Source organism: Dysidea avara, chromosome 9, assembly GCF_963678975.1.
Source record: "Dysidea avara chromosome 9, odDysAvar1.4, whole genome shotgun sequence".
In the NCBI taxonomy this organism is placed as follows: domain Eukaryota; kingdom Metazoa; phylum Porifera; class Demospongiae; order Dictyoceratida; family Dysideidae; genus Dysidea; species Dysidea avara.
In genome coordinates this window covers 17,789,480-17,811,092 of record NC_089280.1, presented here as the reverse complement: position 1 = coordinate 17,811,092, position 21,613 = coordinate 17,789,480, and the positions used below count along the sequence as shown (strand labels likewise).

Sequence of the window (21,613 nt, the reverse complement as noted above, 5' to 3'; positions counted from 1 at the left end):
GTATGCCCTCGAGTATGCCCCAGTGGCCCAGACTATATAGACCAGTTGATTTAGCCTTAGCTACCACTTTCACCTTACTCTGGCGCCCCTGATGTATCAGTAACATAGCTATAGAAAAAGCTAGTTAATGCCATAAGGGCGGGCATTTGCCCTACCATCACGCGTTCTATGCGACCATATGTATCATCACACAAAAAATTCACATAAACAATCCTATATATAGCTAGGCTATAGTACACACGTACCGCATTGCTGAGTCTTACAGGTACCACACAAGACTGACAATTATCACGTGATCTATTTAGGTGAAGTCCCTTGGAATGTCCCTGCAACACCCCAAGTGGACACACGTGATACGCGGTTTCAATTAAAATCTCGATTAAAATTGAACTAATGTTGTTTAAATGGCAGTCCAAGAAGGAGAGTGGGAGGGAAGTAACGAGACTACGATAAGTCTTATTGTAACTGGATTTCATTTCATGGTGAGGTGTCCTTTAATGCAGAGGCCGTACACCGTTGCTGAAGTATGAAAGAATAAGAGTCTGGAGTGGAGGTTAACGAAACTGATTAGATCGAGGATTAGATCATTGACACACACTGATTAACTGAATTTACGGTATTTTAGAGACCCGCCAGGCGAAAACTCCTAGTAGCTCCACTAGCTCATATTATCTCAAGGCGAGATTGTTGACAAGGTGTACGGACCAATTACCAAAAAACCGTGGCTATCTTGTCATTTTCCACTTACATCATCATCAGAAGTCTTGGAACTTTGGCTGCAGGTGAAAGTCAGTAAGCGAATCTTGTGTCAGATATCAATGTTTGTATGAAAAAGTATACCCATTCACATGTTCTGGTCTAAATTACTGAATTTATGTACAGTGAAACATATGAAGAAGTTTGCTGCATGGCACAGACATTATTTTGCTTAATCACAGAACACTGTAATTTTCACAAACTAACCTACAGAACTAATTCACAGTGCTTTTGTTTCATTGTAACACTAATGTAGTGAAGGCTAACAATGGCTGTCAAGACATCGAAATAGATCAGAGCATTCTTTCCAAATATCCAGCATCAATTCACCATAGAAAAAGTAAGTGATTTTCAACCTTAAAATGACAAACTTAAATTTCCTCTGATTTCCTTCTGCTATAGTTCATCTTAATCACTATTCACTGCTATTTCCTAATCTGGTTAGAATCTGAGGTATCTGTTACGTATCGTGGGTTATTATGCCTTTTATTGCATGACTCCGAAACACTTAATTGTAGCAAATTTCCCCATACATTTTGTATTATAATACAAAATGTATGGGGAAATTTGCTATACCCGGTCAGTTTAGGCCATGTTGACGAGCCAAAATTTCCGTGAATTGGACTTCTTTTGGCATCATTGTAGTCGCAGAGAGTTGCTCTACATGTATCAAATTCAGAAAGTTACTAAACAGACTCGAGATAGGCGGTACACGATAATTAATTTAATTTTTAAGAATTTTTCAATTGAAATGTGTTGGACATGCCTGTTCCAGCTGGCATTTTTGCCATGAACAAAAGTATAGCAAATGTCCGCAAACTTCTTGATATGCCTGTCTATTCAGGTCTCTGTGTAACAACGTCAACTGTTTAAACGAATAAAATCCCCAAATGTTTATTTTGTGTAAAAAGTGACTAATTTAAGTGTGTTGCATTTAATGCTCACCTATCTGTTTTTACAGGCAATCTAGTCATAGTGATTCACCCACCAACAGTGGATGTGGTTGTGATACTTAACTCTGGATCAAGTAGGACCCTTATTAGTATTGTGAATTTCGGATCAGTTTACATGCAACTCGAGGAATTATATTGTGTTTTCTTTTTGTAGTGCTCAATATTGTGACGTCAAAAGGTGTCATGAATTTCTACGTAATTAATTGATATTGTACTATCTCATATGATGGTAACAAACTAATACCCAGGTCAGTTTACGTGTTGTGCGTATAGTATTAATGTTTTCCTAGTACCCAGATTTTTTGGTATATTGTACGTATTAATGACACGGTCGGTTTTGTAGGCGCCATCTGGTCATAGCAGTTCATGTACTAGCAGTCGGATGTAGTCATGGTAAGTCACGTTTGACCAGGCAAAATGTTTGCTTGTTGTTTTACAGGACTGGTCTCTTGTGTTGTCAGAATACCAAGCAAGTTGTGTTTTGTGGTGACCACAAGCCCAGCCCTAGTGATAATTGGCCAGTTGTCTGATTAGCAGCTTTGACTTAAGGTATGTGCACAAGCTCACAGCAATTGCTTTGTAAGTTGTACTTTTATGCACAAGTGTAACTTAAGATCAGGTACTGGTTGTAAAATGGGTTAAACAATATATCAGGTATTTGTTTAGCTTAAAAGTGGGAATTGCAACAATTGCAATCCTGAATTTCCTGTTGTATAGTTAATATATTTAACATGTTGTACATTCTGTTTGGTGGCCACTTGTTGTTTGACAGGTCTCCTCGTGTTCATGTTTACGTACTTAGGCACCAAAACACATTTACATTACCTCTGGTACACCAGATTCACTTATAGCCTTGGATATAATTTTTTTAATGTTTTGTTCTTTTACAGGGCTCACTCAATCTTGTGTCATCATGAAGACATCTAAGAAATAATGACTTGGTGTTAAACTATGGTGTGCCATTTGTTTCAAAATTATGCACTGGCAATGGTGATAATATCGACTCGGTTTGATTGCAAACCGAGTCGGTCCTAAAATAAATCGACTCGATCCTAAAATAAACCAACTCGATTCTGAAACTAACCGACTCGATTTCAAGTAAAGAGCCTCGGTTAAAACCAACTCGGTTTTGAAATAAATCAACTCGGTTTTGAAATAAATCAACTCGATTTTTGTCAAAATCGACTGTTTGCAAATATTTAAATCGCGAATTTTGTAACGCTTGTATTCGCCCATTAAAATAATTCACGTAACTGAGACGTGGCTGTACTACATAGTTGTCAATCGACCCAGTATCAGACCAGTACAATTACGCAGCAGTAACTAAACAGGTATGAGACAACACACTTTAGGGTTTAGTGTTACAGTTACGCTGGTAGTCAAGTGTAGTAAATTTTGTATCCAAATTTCATAGTTAAGAAATCATAACTGGCTTGACACTTAAAGCATTTAGCTAGTACCTAAATCAACAGTTTTTGAAATTTTATTTGAGGAATTTGGGATGTAATCCAGTTACTATATACCCTCACCCCTGTAAATTCCATAGAATATGGTGTTTCATAGTCACCACAGCTCATCATTTTACTGATTACATGCAACTCAGACTTGAAACAAGTATGTCGGTATAAACAATGCTGGTTACGCCTCCCTCTAATTATTCCAGTTTCTACTAACCAATCGTATGCTCATGATAAACAGTTTTGTAAAATGTTGATATTTAAAAAAGAGACAACAGTTGGCTAAAGTTGGCCATCCTAGATGGTTCAGCATGGCAGACACGCACAATGCAACAGGCAGCCTGCTGAATGTTCTTGTCCAATTAAGGGTCCCATATGCTGGTTATGAGTGTTCAAACAAGAAGATTGGATGCACCAGGATTCTGTATGCCATGGATTGACATCTTCAGAGCACTCACGAAAGTTGCATGCACATATTGAAATTATAGATGCTTGGGTACAGATGTTACTTACGTCACAACCATAGATGAACAGGGATAGTATTGCATGGTGACCTGCTACCATATAGCCTAAACATTTCAAGGTGGAAAATTTTTGCTGATTTTGTGGTTTTAGGGGTTACCAACGAATATTTTAGCCTTGAAATATTTAGAACTCCATACAGTCTAATACATTTTGGGAGTCTTTGCAAATCTGCAAAAAAATTATTTTTAGCAACATTGCTCAACCTTGAAAATCTAGGCTATATATGGTATACTTAGTAAGATTACACACTTGGCTATGTTAATCATATTTGCCAGGTTACACCAAGTGTACAAATATTGTTACTGCATGGTTGATTGAATGCATGCCTAGTACATTTCACCACACTTCCAGCTATACATACATGTGCACAGGGATTTAAATTTTGTAGGGACAAACATTGCCTTATCACACAAAATTACAAACAAAAATTCATGATTTCATGGTAGTAAAATAAAATATTGCACTGTGTAATGTGTTACTGAAATATACATGAGAATCTGTCTACTCTTACGATTCGTTTACACTAGTTACAAAGTAATCTGGTAAGTGTGGTTTGTGTCCTTTACAGTTCTGCAGATCCTTGTAGAGGAGGCTGGAAGCATGTACACGAGTATAATTGTTCTGAACCTCAGGCTACTGTAATACCTCCTGCTTGATGGATATGAAGAATCCGTCATGTAAAATTAAAGTGCGGTATTGAACTTCGATTTCTGTAAAATTAAAGTGCTAAGACCATCGATATTGAACTCCGATTTCTTCTTGAGCTCAACTATGTCACCATTATTCTGCTGTATTATATTATAAAGCTGAAATTCTATATACCTTCAGGCACTTATACATAGGAATTTATAGTTTTCAAAGCCAAGTACTGACATAAATACAGCTACGTATGGTAATGAATACTCTCAGTTTCAACTACAGTACAAACTGAATGTTCAGGTTTACATTTACATGCACAAATACAATAATAATTCTTGAGGCATCTTATAGGGATACTCATTCAGAATTTACGGACACATTTTCATTTCCTTACATCTAGTAATTCTGGGAATTATTTTATTGAACAATGTATCTTTCTGATATTTACTGCAGCAAATTTAGTACTCCTTACCATCCCACCCCTAAGTAATATTCTAGATCCATTCTCTTGTAGAGGGGAGTCCCAATAGAGAGATAGTGTGAACAGTCTGCCAAGAAATTAGCATACAGTGTACAAGCTAGTAGTCTCTTGTGCTTGACTTGGGAAGTGCACAGAACTACAAAAACAGCAAAGCGAATCCTCATTTGAGGGCAGACAAATGATGGTCACCATTCAGTGCTGTTGCTATAATTCAATGCTACCACCTTAGTGAGTTGGAATCTTAATAATTTTCATAGCACTTATGATGCTTCCAACCCCCTCAACTTCTTAGTGGCTCTGTACTCCTCTTGTCCACAATCTTGGATTCCACCATGTAACTTCTGCCCTATGAAAACACGAATTGGACTGTGACACATGATTCACTATAACACTGTTTAGACCCACACTGACCATTTACAGATCAAAAGTAAGTAAGAGGCCACTGTGAAACACAAATTCAACTCAGTAATCTACACACTAATTGAGAAGTTATGTAGCTAATACTTATTACTTAATTCAGGCCTTGTTGAGGACAAATGTCCTTACATATTCACAAATGTACAGACAGAGTCAAATTGTATGGACATCAGCTAGAGAAGCATTTTATATACACTGCTGGAAATGGAATAGGGAGTTTCCATTGAAAGTTTTGAGGTGAAACACAACCACATAGCTGCAAAATATCACCAGGCTGTGGTCATTACAGCTGCTAGTGATAGCAGTACACAAAGGGGAGGTGGCATTGGTAAATCCTTGGGTTGGGAAAATGTACAGTAGTATCTCCTAGCAACAAAGTGACAGTTATTGTTAGCACTACAAACAAATGTGTACACATCAGCTTTTATGGGGATGGTATATTCAGCGGAAAGGTGGAAACAGCAGAATCATCGTTTACAGATTATGAATATACCCATCACCAGTTAGTTACCCACTGTTAAGTATATAAATACAGGTCATAGAACTCACCACGATTAATTGAAGCACACAGCCTTTGTAGTACCAATTTTCTGTCTTCTTGCAGCTTGCCATCATCTGTGGCAGTCAATTCTTAGACTGTAGACTTATCTCAAGCCTCATCAATTGATTTAATGGTTTATTGATCATCACTCTCCAATTAACATACCATATTGATTGATTGATTGATTATAACACCATATTTTAAAGCGCATGTTACTATAAGTGCCTTATATCTAGGTACCAAACATGTGATAAGAGCAGTCTAGAATGTTCTTTAACTTATGTGACTGATTACCACATTTTGAATTGCAGAACAATTGGTATTGAATGGTCAGGCTTAGCCTTGGGTGGCCATACTCTATTTTCTCGGGGTGGCATTTACAGATTTTCAATTATAAGTGCCCCCCTTGAAGGTGCTTCTAGTAATATGTGTTTCAAACTATGGAGTGTGAAGGGTGAAGTATGACCACACTATAAGAATTGAAGGCCATAGATGATGTCAAGCTACAGAAGATAGAAAATCGGTGCTACAAAGACCATGAGTTTTTAATCGTGGTGAGTTCTATGAGCTGTATTTATATATATAACAGTGAGTAGCTAACTTCTGATGGGTGGTCTAAGACTGTCCATAATCTGTAAATGATGATTCTGTTGTTTCCGCCATTCCACTAAATATACCATCCCACTTTTATGGTACCACTATTGGTTTTGCAAGGACACGTGTGTCCACCCAAAACTAATTATTTGCAGACATTGTGCTATTTGTGCGGATTTTGTCTGTTGACCGCACGTTAATTTAAGGCCTGTAATTATCAATTTCTATAGAACCAGACACAATCTCTGTTACCACACTCATGCCATTACATTGAAACTTATGTCATGTAATAGCCGTGATGTTTTGATGTTTTACGGAACCTAGGTCACTATGGACGTACAAAACATGGGACGTTCTATTAGCATCTCAAAAACTACCACTGCAAATCAGCTTTTGTTCTTATTCACTATGCACCCATATTGCCTGTGGAGTATTGTGGCTAAAGCTGCTTAACTGTGACTGTGGAACAAATTTCACATTTGATCAAAAACTTCTTGATGATTAAAGCATACTTTACTTAATCACTGACTTTTCTCCAATATTTAGCACTGGATATTTTCAGGGCCGCATACGGGGGGCAACTAGGACAATTTGCCCTGGTCCCAAAGCTACATTAACTGTAGTTATAGGGCCCCACACTCTTGATTTGCCCCAGGCCCCCTATAAATTTTCTTGGATTCTCTTGGCGGCCCTTCTAGTTATTTTATAACTACTAAACCCGCACATATTACATCATCAAAAGAAAGAATGACACCAGGCATACCATAAAATTAATTTTGTGTCTGAACACTTGCCCCAACAATCAATTACTGTAAAGTGAATTAGCCATTATTATTATTATATTTGTTACTGTGCAGAAATCAAAAAGATTGTTGTGCACAGGTGTAATCCTAATGAATGTTCAGGTTAGTACAAAACTCATCTAAGGTAAGGGAGTGAATTACAAAGGGGGGGGAGTGTGTTCCAGAGTCTGATTGTAGAAGGGAAAAAGGAAAATTTATAAGAATCAATCATAGTGTCAAGCTGTTTATAATATCCTTCCCTTGATGGACGATGATTAGGTACAAAATCATTTGTGGGTATACTTAGATTGCCATTAATTATCTTATACATTGTAGTTATCTTAGACTTGTTTCTTCTTTCTTCAAGGGTAGGTAAATTTAATGATGACATCATTCTTGTTACACTACTAAATCTAGAAAAATTATTGTGGCAAAATCTGGCTGCTCTCCTTTGGATGGATTCAAGTTGGTCTATGTTGGTGTGGGTGTGAGGGGCCCAGACAGAGGATGTGTATTCCACAATGGGTTGGACCATCATCTTATAACAATTGTTCTTAACAGAAACAGGGCATTGGTGAAGGTTACAACACAAGAATCCATTAACCTGGTTTGCTTTGCTAGTGACTCTTTGAATGTGTTCATTCCATGATAGTTTTTGGTCAATGGTGACCCCAAGATATTTTGTGTGAGGAACCTCAGAGATGATAGAATTCTCCAGATGATAGCTATGAATGATGGGATTTCTTTTATTGGTAATCTTCAAGTGTTCACATTTCTTAATGTTAAATTCCATCAGCCAAGTATGAGCCCATTCAGTAAGTTTGTCAAGATCCTGTTGTAGGGCTATACAATCGGATTCGGAATGTATATAGGAGTACAGTAGGACATCATCTGCATACAATTTAACCTTATTATTGATACAAGCAGGGAGATCATTTATATACAGTAAAAACAGAAGTGGTGCGAGTACAGTACCTTGGGGTACACCAGAGAGAACTTGTTTAGAGTAGCTGTTTCCCCTTCTAGCACTACATACTGGGATCTGCAAGTTAAAAAGGACTTAATCCACAATAGATAGATCCATCAATCCCATAATGTTGAAGCTTGAGGTAGAGTCGGGAATGTGGAACCTTATCAAAGGCCTTACTGAAGTCAAGTAGGAGTACATTACACTGGCCCTTATGATTCAAACACTTAGCAAAGTCATTAACCGTGGAAATTAATTGTGTTTCACAACTCCTTTTGTGACGGAAACCGTGTTGTTCATCACATAAAATGTTAAAGGATGTTAGATGATTAGACACACTTGAATATACTATATGCTCTAATATTTTACAGCAGGTACACGTAAGGGACACAGGTCTATAGTTGCATGGGTCTGATTTATTACCTTTCTTATAAATAGGAACTACTTTTGCAGTTTTCTAGATACTTGGTAGTGTACCTTGATCTAAAGAAGCCTGGAAGATCAATGATAAAGGTGGGGAGATTTCATATGCCACTTCTTTAAGAAAAGGAGCAGGAAGGTTGTCCGGTCCAGATGCTTTATGTTGTTGGATGTTTGATAGTAGTTGGTATATGCCATCCACGTGTATCTGAATTGGTGGTATGCTAGGTGTTGGATCATGCAGTACTTTGTGTAGGAAAGTGAATGACATTTTCATTGATGAAAAGAGATGAGTAATAATCTGCTAAGAGGTTTGCTTTGTCTGTAGCATCCACAAATGTTTCACCCTGATGTTTGAGGGTGCCCACTCCAACAGAATCTTGCCTTTTATTCTTAATGAAAGACCACAAACGTTTAGTAATTGTGTTCTTGTTAGGATCAACAAGGTTGGATACATATCTATTAAAAGCTGTACGACATTCACGCTGGGACTGTCTTTTGAGATTGTAATACTTAGACCAGTCTGTTGATAGGTTATAACGTCTAGCTTGATTTTATGCACGCCACTTTCTGTGGGTCAGTCTCTTAATATAGTTATTGATCCAAGGGTGCTTACATTTGGAAGAAATTAGTTTGGTTGGGACTGAATCCATACAAGTGTTACAAATGGACAGAAATTCATTCCATAAAACATCAACAGGAGTCAAAGTTGAATATTTATTGAAAAAGTCCTCACAGAGTGTTTGAATGTTGCTTCGGATAATGTTAAAGTCAGCTTGGGCCCACAGATAGATTATTCTTTTAGATGGGGAGGAGAGGTTTGCTATAACAGATGAGACAGCAAGAACTGCTTCATGATCACTGCTTTGTTTTCAGCTATGTTACATCTGTTGCATAGCATTACACATGAAGAACAAGACTAGAAGCATCTCTGCACGATAGCAAATCAACACCTTGCATTGTCAGCAAAAAAGGAACTGGGACACAATGGAGGACAAAGGTAAGGCATTCATTGTACATACTACAGTTGGCAAAAGGCATGTCTTGGGACAAAGCAATGACAAACAGTGAAGAAATCAAGCCCGTAGTAACTTTATCCATGTCGAGTATGCTTGGCTGTAGGCATCAGTTACTTAGTTACTTAGTTAGTAAGTCAGTAAACATAAAATTCTATTTAAATAAGTTTTTTCTTTTAATTGTAGGGTTACTCTGAAGACATTTGGGCTTGACTATGCCTAACCAATGCTGCCAAATTAAGGTGATGCTGTTTATTGTTGGCCAAGCCTCCATTGATCCCTAATATTCAGTACGGTAGTACTGCATGATACATAATCAGTAGCCCATATATAGCACCAGTAAACCAGGTCCACACCTGGTTTGAAAATCAGAGCTGAAGTAAGGTGTACATGACCTCTGTTTTTCTTAAAAATATTTCTATGATTCCTATTTCTCAAATGTTAAATTTCTAATTTTTACCTATATTGTTTAATTTTGTCAGTCAGCTTCTGACTTTATACGCCATTATACTTTACCACAGAGACAACTTTCCAAAACACAAAGAAGAATAAAGTAATGATGATATAACAATGATAGTCACAAATGTGATGATAGTACTGGACAACAATCAGTGAAGTGTGACTGTTTGTTAGATGATGAAGAAAGTGATTATACCCAGAACAGTTCTAGTGAGAAACATGTTGAGCAAAAACAAACAAAAGATTGTGAACGGATGATGGTGGTGCCCCCGGGACAATCAAGAAAGTGAAAGTAAACATTCTATATCACAATTTTTAATGTTATAATAATGGGTTGACTCAATAGAGTTCAAATGTGCTTCCTGTTGTCTGGGTTTGTACTTCCTGTTGTCTGAGTTTCTCCTCCTGAATAATGTAAATGTATAACATCATCAAGTGCATGAATGACAGCCTGATGTCTTCAGGAAAGTGTTGCTCAATATTGGCTAAAGCTATGAGCTTGATTCCTTCACAGTTTGACATCACAAGTCCACAATGTGTCTTTTTACCAGCTACAAAGCATGCATCATGGACTTACTGTACCTTTGTCCTCCTTTGTGTCCTATTTCGTTTTGCTTATAACCAAGAGGTATTGATTTATGCATGGGTAGCACATCAATGGCTTTGGACTTTGCCAATCATGTAAGCATTAAACAGGAATCAGCCATAGTTTTCACACCAGTCAAAGTAAGCAGATTCATTCTATACTGTAATTCGCTTTATTTTCATGCAAAAAGTTTTGCGATAACAAATTTTCGTGTAGAATGTGAATGACTGCTCTATTAGAGTAGTTTGATCTTATGTAAAAGTTTTCATGTAAGAAATTTTTGTACAAGTTTTGCATACGAAAATTATTTTACAATGAAAAAAATTATAGTAGCTTCATGTATGTATGGTAGCTATTGTTCCCCATATGTAGGGCTGTGTAATGGACAGAACATATATAGCTGAAAACTAAGCACAATTGGTTATTTGTAACAAGTGCAAGGAATTAGTAATTTTAAGCTTAATTAAAGGTCATAGAAATACATAAAAAGTAGTGAAACAAGGGAGGCTACACCTGCAGATATACTAGTGGACATTTAATCCCTAATTCAGTCAATATTCATAACCGAAATAGTAACTAAATGCCCACTAGTATATCTTCAGGTGTAGGAGACCTCCCTTGTTTCCCTACTTTTCATTTCTATGATCCCTATAATCAAACAAAAAGTCCTAATTTTTCCTTGTACTTGTTTGTTTACTTTGTAACATAATTATGACTGGTAAAGCCACACATACTGTATCAAAGAAAGAATGGCACAAAGTTTTCGTCTGAATGCACACCCTCAACTATTGAAATGAAGTGGCCATTACACTTTGTTTTCGGCCATTTTCAGCCTGCTACACAGCATACAAATGAATGCAGTATGAGAAGCAGCTCTGCAATCAATCCAGTCACTACAGAAAATTTGTTGGGTAGCCACAGGGAAGCCATTTTGTGTTATCATGAATTGATACCTTACACTGCCAGAGAATAGAAATGGGATACAAAGGAGGACAAAGGTAAGTCAATGATGTGTGCATTGTACATACCATGCCAAAAGACAAAACATTTCCAATAGGTTGCTTCGAGGTAATAATTTTCAGTAAAATTTGTTGACTGACTGACGGACAGACTAACTGACTGATTGACTGACTGACTGACTGACCGACCAACCAATCAACTAACTGACTGGCCGATGCCTTTAGGCAAGTGTAACTCAATAACGGCTAAGGCTACAGGCTTGATTTTCACTGTTAGACATCACTGCACCCCAAATTTTTGGACTTGTTTATACAGGAGAACCTCGATTATCTGAATAGTATAAGTGACTGCCCTATTAGAGTATTTCGTCATTTGATGAACGTTCTATTAGAGTAAGTGTATGTTCTATTAGAGTAGTTGAATGGAACTCTATATATAAATGAATGGGCTTCAACAAATTCACTAATCTGAACACTTTTATGATTGAACTGGCACACAGGTTCCACTGTACATAACCAATACTGCAAGGCACCATGAAGATATTGGTTTCTGGTCAATTTTTTTTGTAAGAAAATGCAAACTTCCATGATCCCTAATAATATATCGTTAAACACACATTTTGTTGTATTTTTCCCTTGACGGGGTAGCAGTTTACTAATGATGAATTATGAAACAAGTTTAAAAATTTACAATCTACTAGGGATCATCACAATATAACATCTAGGATGATCAAATTTATGGACAAAGTAGGAATTAATTTCACTGCAGGTAATGTTCCACCTTCCTTATTTATGGTCTCAGGTTTCTTTTTGGGGGCAGGAAAAGTAAGGGTCTGGTGAACATAGCATAGCACTGTTGTTCTGAGCTGAAAGACTTTGGGACTCTGTTATGCAGCTTTTGATTGTTGATATATAGACTGCAGCAAGGAGGCTCATTGATTGGTGAGAACATTAATACATACTGTCAACCATTCTTAAAAACTGTCACATGCATTTCTCACAATAAACAAGCATCTATGCTACACCAATGAGAAGCTGTACGACAGAGCCCCTAGAATCTGTTGATTCAGAACAACAGTCCTTGCTATGTTCACCAGACTTTTCCCCACCAACACACAAGAGAATAGAAAAGAGCATTCTGTATTAATATTACATTGTAATGAGTTTGTAAAATTCCTAGTACTTTAATATAATTCACATCACTATCCTAATTGAGAAATAGCACTAACATAGTAAAGATTGAGATTCTTAAATTTACAGTAGGTCCTCAGTTATCCATACCCTCGTTTATCCTAAATTGGAAAGGACTGTTCTATTAGAGTATTTTGAATACACGTGTATGTAACTCTGTATACAAATGTATGGGCTTCAGTTATCCGAACAATTCACTTATCTAAACAACTTTACCATTGCTTGAGACACACTGGGGTTCAAATAACCGAGGGTACACTGTACTTTTATGTGACATAACTGATGAGGACTCCTTTGATACAGTCTCTATAGTTATGATTGAACCTAAAGAACTTCTGAATGTCAATGTTGTATTAACATGATTGTAATTCTTTGTCTTCATCCTGCAGCTGAACATCCTACTACCAGTTGTAACCTGTTACCGATCTTCAAAAATCCACTACTCACTTCTCCACATTACTGTGCGACTACAGCACAACTGGCTGCATTACAGGCTTGGTCCATTATTCAACTGGCTCAGCTACGAACATTTACAAACCCTATTTGGCTGCCACCATTTGTCTGGCCCAATCTAAACAGTTTATATTCCACTGTTACTGGAAATCAAGTGAATGGAACTAATAGTTTATATGAAAAACAACACTTACAGGTATTGAATGGAGTCAATGGACATGTAAGGAAAGAAGTTGGGTCAGAAAGTTACTGTTCAGCTGTTAAATGTAGTGTTGTGAAAACTACAGGAAATGTTGACAAGAGAAATCAATCCTGTGTATCACCCAAGTCAAAAGTGACAACATTTACTGTAGACAATCTTGTAAAGATTGTGTAGGCATTTGTTGTGAAAATGTAGGTTACATTTTTATTATGTTTTTAATTTTTTAGTAGATGCTCCTAGTAGTGTGTATGTGAACCTTTTGATCATGTAAATACCCTCTTTAGTAATATTACAAATTTTAGAAGTAGATTTATTATACGTAGGTGGTGGTAACGGTATCCCAACAATTTCATTGGTCGATACTTGTATTCTAATAGAGCAGTCAACACTCAAATAGAAAAGCTGCAATGACCATGCTTAAGTTATTACTTCTAGCAAAATGCATCAGAGAATCATATAACAACTGGAAATTATTAAATTTTGTTTCCCTTTGAGTTATCAATGCATCTTGAGCTATATAAATATATCTAAGTGAATAGCACTGTGTTATCAGGTGTAACATGAGATTACAGTGAAATTTATTCCACTTTTCACCATAGCTGCTATTTAGTAGAAAAATGAGTCAATCAGTTCAGGAAAAACTTTTTAAATGTACAATAATTATGTACTAATTCCCTAAACTCTCCACCAATGTTAAACTGCTAGAATAACTTAGGATTGAAGAAAAGCAGTTGAAAAGGTATAAAAAACTACTAGTGTAACAGTCACAACATCAACAGTTATTGATTTGTAAAAAAAAAATACATTGTGCAAAAACTTGCTATTGCAGAATCAATATCAGATATTTACTACAATCAGTGGATTATCAATGATGATCGCAAAAGATTTATCAAACAGTTTTGTAATTTAAAAACATTAATGGCCAAGATACATAGTATAATTATGAAGAAATTACGTTGTGCTTGAGTGTAGCCTTTTTGTGATGCTATAGCATACTGTTAATCACTTGCTGTCACTACCTTATATTTTATTTATGGTTTATTTTTAAGTGCATAATTGTGTGTATGACAATCTTTATTAGAAAGTTAGTTGTACAAACGTACAAATTCAAAACCTGAAATATATTGTAAGTAAACACTGAAATAAAATCTATAATAGTCAATAGTTGCAACAACTGTTTTCACAAACACTGTAAACATGTTTACAGTGTACAAAACAACTTTATTTACACTTTTAAAACCTGAAATATATTGTACGTAAACACTGAAATAAAATCTATAATAGTCAATAGTTGCAACAACTGTTTTCACAAACAAACTTTCTAATAAAGATTGTCATACACACAATTGTACACTTAAAAATAAAAAATAAACCATAAATAAAATATAAGGTAGTGACAGCAAGTGACTAACAGTATGCTATAGCATCACCAAAAGGCTACAGGGGTGGATCTAGGATTTCAGAAGGGGGGGGGGGGGGTGTATTATATTGTAAATTCAAGATTACTAAATTTAGTACATTGCTTAGCTTAACGTATAGCTAGTGTGCTTTACAGTCTCATGGTTCAAACTATAATGTCCAAACAGTACCAATGAAGAGAGGGCTTGAGAGGACACACCATGCAGTGTGTAGAGTACACATACGTAGAATTTTCCAGCTAAGGGGCCGGGGTCTGGAGTGATACCTCCTCTGGAAATTTTTGGAACATAGCTATCACAAGATTGAATCTGCAACCAAATGATGATAACGTCATGAAAGTATGACAACATACAAGAGAAAATGGGGACCCAGACTCAGGGGTACAGATTGTCGGTACAAGATGCAGTTGTAAGCAATTTTAGAAAAACAGAACAAGCTAGCTACACTTTTAAATACTATTGGATTTATAAAGCAATACATAATAGTGGATTGTCAAAGACAGTACACAGGATTGGATCTTAAGGTCATTGTAGAGATTTAAAATGCACACAAAAATAATTTCAACTTTGTAGTATAGCCACAGACTGTTCTGTTGCTATTTAAATCTGACTTTATACAACTATGGTCCCATCACCATATTATATTTTACAACCAGAGTCCAAAGTTACTTACATAATTATATAACTAGAGTAGTTTTTGGCTACAACTAACCCCCTTATAATGTGACAGCATAAATGCTGCAGTATCATTTGAGCTTATAAAGTTGAGCTTCAAGGGGTTTGGGAGTGCAAACCCTGTATGACATTAAATTTTATTAGCTTCAATTGATGCTAGATTCAGATAAGCATGGAACTTTGGTACTGCATGATAAAGCAAAAACAAACAGTTCTCAGATGCTACAGCCTTGTTAACTGTATACATGCTAAGAGATTAACTGAGCATGTCAACCCAAGCATGAAGTTTGTAGCAACACCTTAGTACTATAAAATTAACAGAAGCTGTTCTCAGAAAGTGATTAGTATATGGCAGGATGTTTGGAGCAATGGTAAGATAGCAGTGTACAGATCAAGAAAACACACTGGCAACTTCTTGAAAAAAAAATTATGATGGATGTTCTATTAGAGTAGTTGACTGTTCTATTAGAGTATTTCGATTTTTAGCAGCTTTTAGGTTAAGTCTCACACCAAAAGTATAATTGGAACCTCTCTTAGTAATTCTAAGAAAAGACTAGCCATTCTCCCTTCTCTTTCCATCTTTTCATTGCCCATGCATACGTATAAGATGCAATTGCATCTATACTGCAACTTCCTAAAAGCTTCCTAGCTTGCACATGGTAAAATTTTGGAGGCTTCAGCACCCCAAGTACCCCCCCTAAATCCGCCCTTGGGCTACACTCAAGCACAACATAATTTTTTCATAATTATCAAGACACACGGTAGTGTGTCGTGCGGCCACCAGTGAGTATATTGACAGGAAGAACGAAAACGCAATTTTCGCATCTCCGTAGCTCTGTGCTGCCTTGATGAAACAAGACGATTTCTGCTGTGGACACGCCCTCCAACTTCAGTACTCCACATTCCAAATTTGAGCGAAATCGTTTCAAGCGTTCCCGAGATATGCGACTTCACAAATTGGCTTAGTTTCTGGGTGGGGGGGGGGGGGGGGGGTTGTTTTTCTTTTTTTTTCTTCGGTGGGGTCTATTCTACGGAACGGAACGGAACGGAATGATGGACTAAACTACGGAACGGAATGCTTTCTCAAATTGAAGCTTGCAGCTTACCATTGCTGTACAAGTTATCGGTGGCGCTTCCAGCTGGTAAACAAACGTACCCCAAGAAAGATTAAACGAACTTAAGGATCGATTGTGGGTTCTTGCTGTTTATCTTCGGATGTATCAAGTAGGGAACTTAATGCATGACTTGTTTTTGCTAATATGTGAGTTGTTTTTGCTTACTTTGACTTTAGAATGTACAATCTGGGGCTCAGCCTTTCTAATAGGCATAAATCCGGCAGTATGTAGCTACACTACAAAGGAAACAAGTATGGTGACAAACTGAATTCACTCTGTCAGGCTAAACAGAATCTAAATTAATTTTGTGCAGTGTGTGATGAGCAAACATTCAGATACCTCAAGGAGACTATATTGTGTGAACATCAATGATTCATTAACAGAATAGTGGACTACATAATGTCAGATATCTTAGCCTGAGTAGTGAGTTGAATCCAGGATGGGGTCTATTTTACAGAATGGAATGTTTTCTGAATCAAAACTTACAGCTTGTCTAGCCGCTACCATTGCTGAAGTTGCATTCATCAGTGGAACTTCCAGAAATGGAATAAGATAATAAAATATTAATAGCTGTTTCATGCAGTGCATTGTTCTATTACCTGATATATCAAGCAGGTCTCTTCAATTCATTTATGCATGACCAAGGCAAGTTTTGTTACTACAATACAGTAGCTGATTGGATATCAGTTGCTTCTGGTGATCTTGACAAGATAAATAGTTTAGAAGACCACTCAATTTCTTCAGTTTCAGAGCGTAATATCCACAGAGAAATTAACTAGAAAGTACAGGAAAAGTCTAGGTGATCATGACTTTATTCAGTCTAATAAACAGAATAATTATATGGTTGATTGAGTGAGGTATCACTTGCAGAATGTTCAGACAACCAGCGATGGATTCATTGAATTTTTGTTACAGTTGGAGACATTAAATATCCAAAAGCAAACTGACCATATAATATTAATTCACTTGCTTTATATTTTCTCAATTTTGAGCCTGTATACAAATAATTAAATTTTTCTCAGTCCTAAAATAAGATAGGAGAGAAAATTTATCTTTGTTTACCTATACTGTACAACTTCAAAGGAAATGAAGAATAAAATTAGTAAAACTACAAGGTGAATTACAGATTTAAATACTAAATATGAATTAGAGCCTTTTCCAAAGCAAAATTGTAGATGGAAAAAAAACAAGGACTGGTGAGATCTTGGTTATTTAATGACAGCGGTTGGAGATTAAAAGGGTAGTAACTTCTTGTTCTTGAATATGTTGCAAAGTGGAGGTACAAATCAAAATGGGATATCAATTTCATTATGAAAAATTTGTATACTTAAATAATCTAGCATTACTGTATTCATTTGTCCTCCACTTAAATATGCTACAACAGTGTCGGTACATTGGCAGTCTACCTTGCAATCTCAACTCTAGAGTAGATCCAACACAGAGCAGCCCACACTGTAAGATCCCACTGTAATTTCATGGACCATGCAGCTGGACTGGGAATCACTTGAAAATAGATGAACAAATTTAAGCTGTTTTGTTTGAAGTGAAGCATGTGAAATGTTACACTTAAGAAATCCTAGGATTCTTAGGTGGTATGTAATGTGAGTGTTCCATTTCCGGTCTGACTAGATACATTGAAATTATACACACATCCTGGTCCAAATCACATTTGCTGGTGTCTATGGACATGGTTTCACATGCATAGCTAGGCTTATAATTGAGATTTGGTTGATCTTGGAGTTTTGGCATTTGGCCTGATTCAAGGCTAGCAGTCAAACACATCCTTGAATTTGTGCAACAGAAAAAAATCAGTTCAGTATTGAATACAGCATTAGTCCACTGCACCAGCTGTTAATAACTCCATGCATACAATTCAGAGATGTTCGCAGAATATAGCCCCTTTGCGATCTGCCAAAATATTTGCTCCTCTCACACTGCACAAAATTCTTCAAGTTTTAATTCAGCTGGCTCTTTCCTGTTACCAGTGTCTTCCTACTTGTTTTATTTGTACACTGACATATGACTTGAAAAGCCGGCTCAGACTGTTTTCTAAAGTCAAAATGAGCAAACCAGCTCACATAAAGTGCCCTTCTTGGTATATCCGTAGATGAACCAAGGATGAACATCACTGATACAGCTCATCCCACAATTAATACTTCGTTACTAATGACAACCAACAAGAACCCACAATCGATCCTTTAATTCTTTTTATCTTATGCTATGGTTTAATCACCCACTGGAGGTGCCACTGATAACTCGTAAGGGCAATTTCAGCAATGGTAAGTTGCAAGCTTCAATTTGAGAAAGCGTTCCGTTCCGTAGAATAGTCCCCACCTTTTTCTTCCTCTTTTCACACACTTACAAAAACTGCTATAAAACGCGAACGCCATATCCAATTTCCTTGAAATTTAGCACACAGAAAGAGGGTATAACGGCACATCTCGGTATAAACTTTGGTTGGAATACGATAAACAGGCAAAGAGTTATTAGTAATTATTCACGAAAAATAACACCAAGATGTTGTCACGCCTATAGGGTAAACTGCTTATGGGAAGAAGCTGAAAATCGGTGGGTGAACAGGTTAACTATGGAACCTAAAACCTTTTCTGGTTTGAAAGAAATCGAGCTAAAAACCAGGAAGATACAATGAAAAAACCAACAGTGTGTAACAATTATGCAATCGAGATTAGCTAATAAAAAAACGACTACTTGCCAGGCCTACCAGAAAAACAGCTTGGGGTAATGCTTTGAAATTCGCTGTACAGATGGAGTAATCATCTTAGAAAGGCTCTTCAATGGTGTAGAAGAATCAGACTTAAAGCCACGGAGTTACAACACGAAATCCAACTTGGTGTAGCAAGTGCGAGATTGAGATACTCTAATAGAGCAGTCACCCTGAAAAGAACTCAAGGGATCAGCTAGAAACAAGTAACCTGTATAGAGATCAGATATAAAAAGTTACCTTGTAGGGAGCTCAACTACGTATAGTTCAGCTAGAAGAAGTCACCTTGTAGAGAGTTCAGCTAGAAGAAGTCACCTTGTAGATAGTTCAGTTACAAGGAAAAGTCACCTTGTAGCTGAACTCTCTACAAGGTAACTTCTTCTAGCTGATCTCTCTACAGGGTGATTTGTTTGTAGCTGAATTCTTTACAGGGTGATTTGTTTGCAGCTGAGCTCTCTACATGGTGGTTCCTTTGTAGCTGAATTCTCTACAGGGTGACTTCTTCTAGCTGAACACTCTACAGGATGATCTTTTCGTAGCTGAACTCTCTACAGGTGATTTGTTTGCAGCTGAACTCTCTACATGGTTGTTTCCTTGTAACTGAACTATCTACAAAGAAACCATCATGTAGAGAGTTCAGCTACAAACAAATCACCCTGAAGAGAGATCAGCTAGAAGAAGTTACCTTGTAGATAGTTCAACTATAAACAATTCACCCTGTAGAGAGATCAGCTAGAAGAAGTCACCTTGTAGAGCGTTCAGTTACAAAGAAACCTCCATGTAGAGAGTTCTGTAATAAATATATGTATTATATATATATATATATAATCTGTAGATTCACTGATAAAATCTGAAATATTTAAAGTATTTAACATCTGCTTCATCTTTTCTTCTTCCTGTGGTAAAGAAAAAAAGAAGGGGTTAAAAAAAGCCCCAAAGCCAGCCATAGGCCAGCTTTGGAGTATACAAATACAAAAAGAAGTGAAATCTAATCCAAAACAGCCAAGCTGTAAAAAAAAAGTACGGCCCTCAAAAAGGCTATGGTGAAAAAAGATGTGAAATCTAAGGTAGCAGCCAAGAAATGGCTGTGATGGTAAATTAATGGTAAAAATTTTAATAACAATTCAGGTGAATTTTGTGCCAAGACAAGCGGCACCAAATTCACCTGAAATGTCGTTATTAACCATTAACCTACCATCACAGCCATTTCTTGGCCGCACTCTTTTTATAGCTTGGCTGTTTTGGATTAGATACTATGTATCTTGGCCATTAATGTTTTTAAATTAACAAACCTGTTTGATAAATCTTTTGTGATCATCATTGATAATCCACTGATTGTAGTAAATATCTGATATTGATTCTGCAATAGCAAGTTTTGCACAATGTATTTTTTTTTTGCAAATCAAGAACTGTTGATGTTGTGACTCTGTTACACTAGTAGTTTTTTTATACCTTTTCAACTGCTTTTCTTCAATCCACGCATCATTATCTCCAAAACTTTTTGATGCTAGCTATTGTGAGTGTGTACTATAGTATACACAATAATGTTGATCATGGCTTGTCACCAATCGCCAAACCAAACTTAGTCATTGTGCCAACATTTGTTTCAACATTAAAAATGTTTGTTTTTTTTGCATTTACCAAAACTTTGGTTTCTATTTATTGGTGGGTGAGCAAACATCTAATATGTGCCACATGGGTTAATCACCTACATGTGTGGGAAACTGCTGCCATATGCTTCTTGAGTGTATTTATATTGGGCCATGTGAATTTTGATAGTGGACACCAACAAGACATTACTATACTGAAGATTTGAATGTAGACACAAGCATACAAAAGAGCAATTGTGGGTCTATACATTGAGCAACTAAGCACAGTACTTAAACAGTTGATGAAGATGTTTTAATCATGTTGAGAGTGAGCCCAACTGAAGCACTATATTTTTACTATTCCTAAAGTTTCAGTATAAAGCAGATCACAGCTATAAAAGTACATCATGCTGTCTATCGATTACACTAACATCACTACCATTTAATTGCATTGTACTAATACATCATATAAGCTGAATAACATAATGACTTCATCTTTAACATTACATAATTACTTTTGAAGTCATTGCTGCTGTAGTGTACCAATATATAGAGAATGGCCAGCTGTATAATAGTTTGGCAGAAGTGTTACAATATGAAGGTGTTATCAAAAATGGTATTATATGCTATATTGCTAATGTTTGTTTCTAAAATAACTGAAGGATTTTTCCCTCGTATCTTTCTTAATGCGGAATT

The 21,613-nt window shown here is 36.5% G+C and overlaps 1 protein-coding gene and 1 long non-coding RNA gene across 6 annotated transcripts in view; one reads left to right on the top strand and one right to left on the bottom strand.

Moving 5' to 3' along the window:
* The first annotated feature begins 382 nt into the window (after positions 1-382).
* On the top strand, positions 383-13,665 carry LOC136265657 (uncharacterized). 5 transcript variants are annotated; one of them, XR_010705667.1, is made up of 7 exons: positions 383-782; positions 1,718-1,783; positions 1,864-1,957; positions 2,053-2,102; positions 2,149-2,258; positions 10,070-10,299; positions 13,133-13,665. It is a non-coding gene; the product is annotated as an uncharacterized lncRNA (long non-coding RNA). The 5 variants fall into 5 exon arrangements; XR_010705666.1 differs by having other exon boundaries at positions 383-788; XR_010705668.1 differs by having other exon boundaries at positions 383-792; positions 1,864-1,938.
* The window catches only part of LOC136265656 (methyl-CpG-binding domain protein 4-like), a 32,105-nt gene continuing 14,597 nt past the window's right edge, over positions 4,106-21,613 (bottom strand). Inside the window, exon 4 of the mRNA XM_066060552.1 lies at positions 4,106-5,157. Within this exon, the coding sequence (XP_065916624.1) occupies positions 5,092-5,157 (66 nt within the window). The 3' untranslated portion in view covers positions 4,106-5,091. The remainder of the gene's footprint in view (positions 5,158-21,613) is intronic.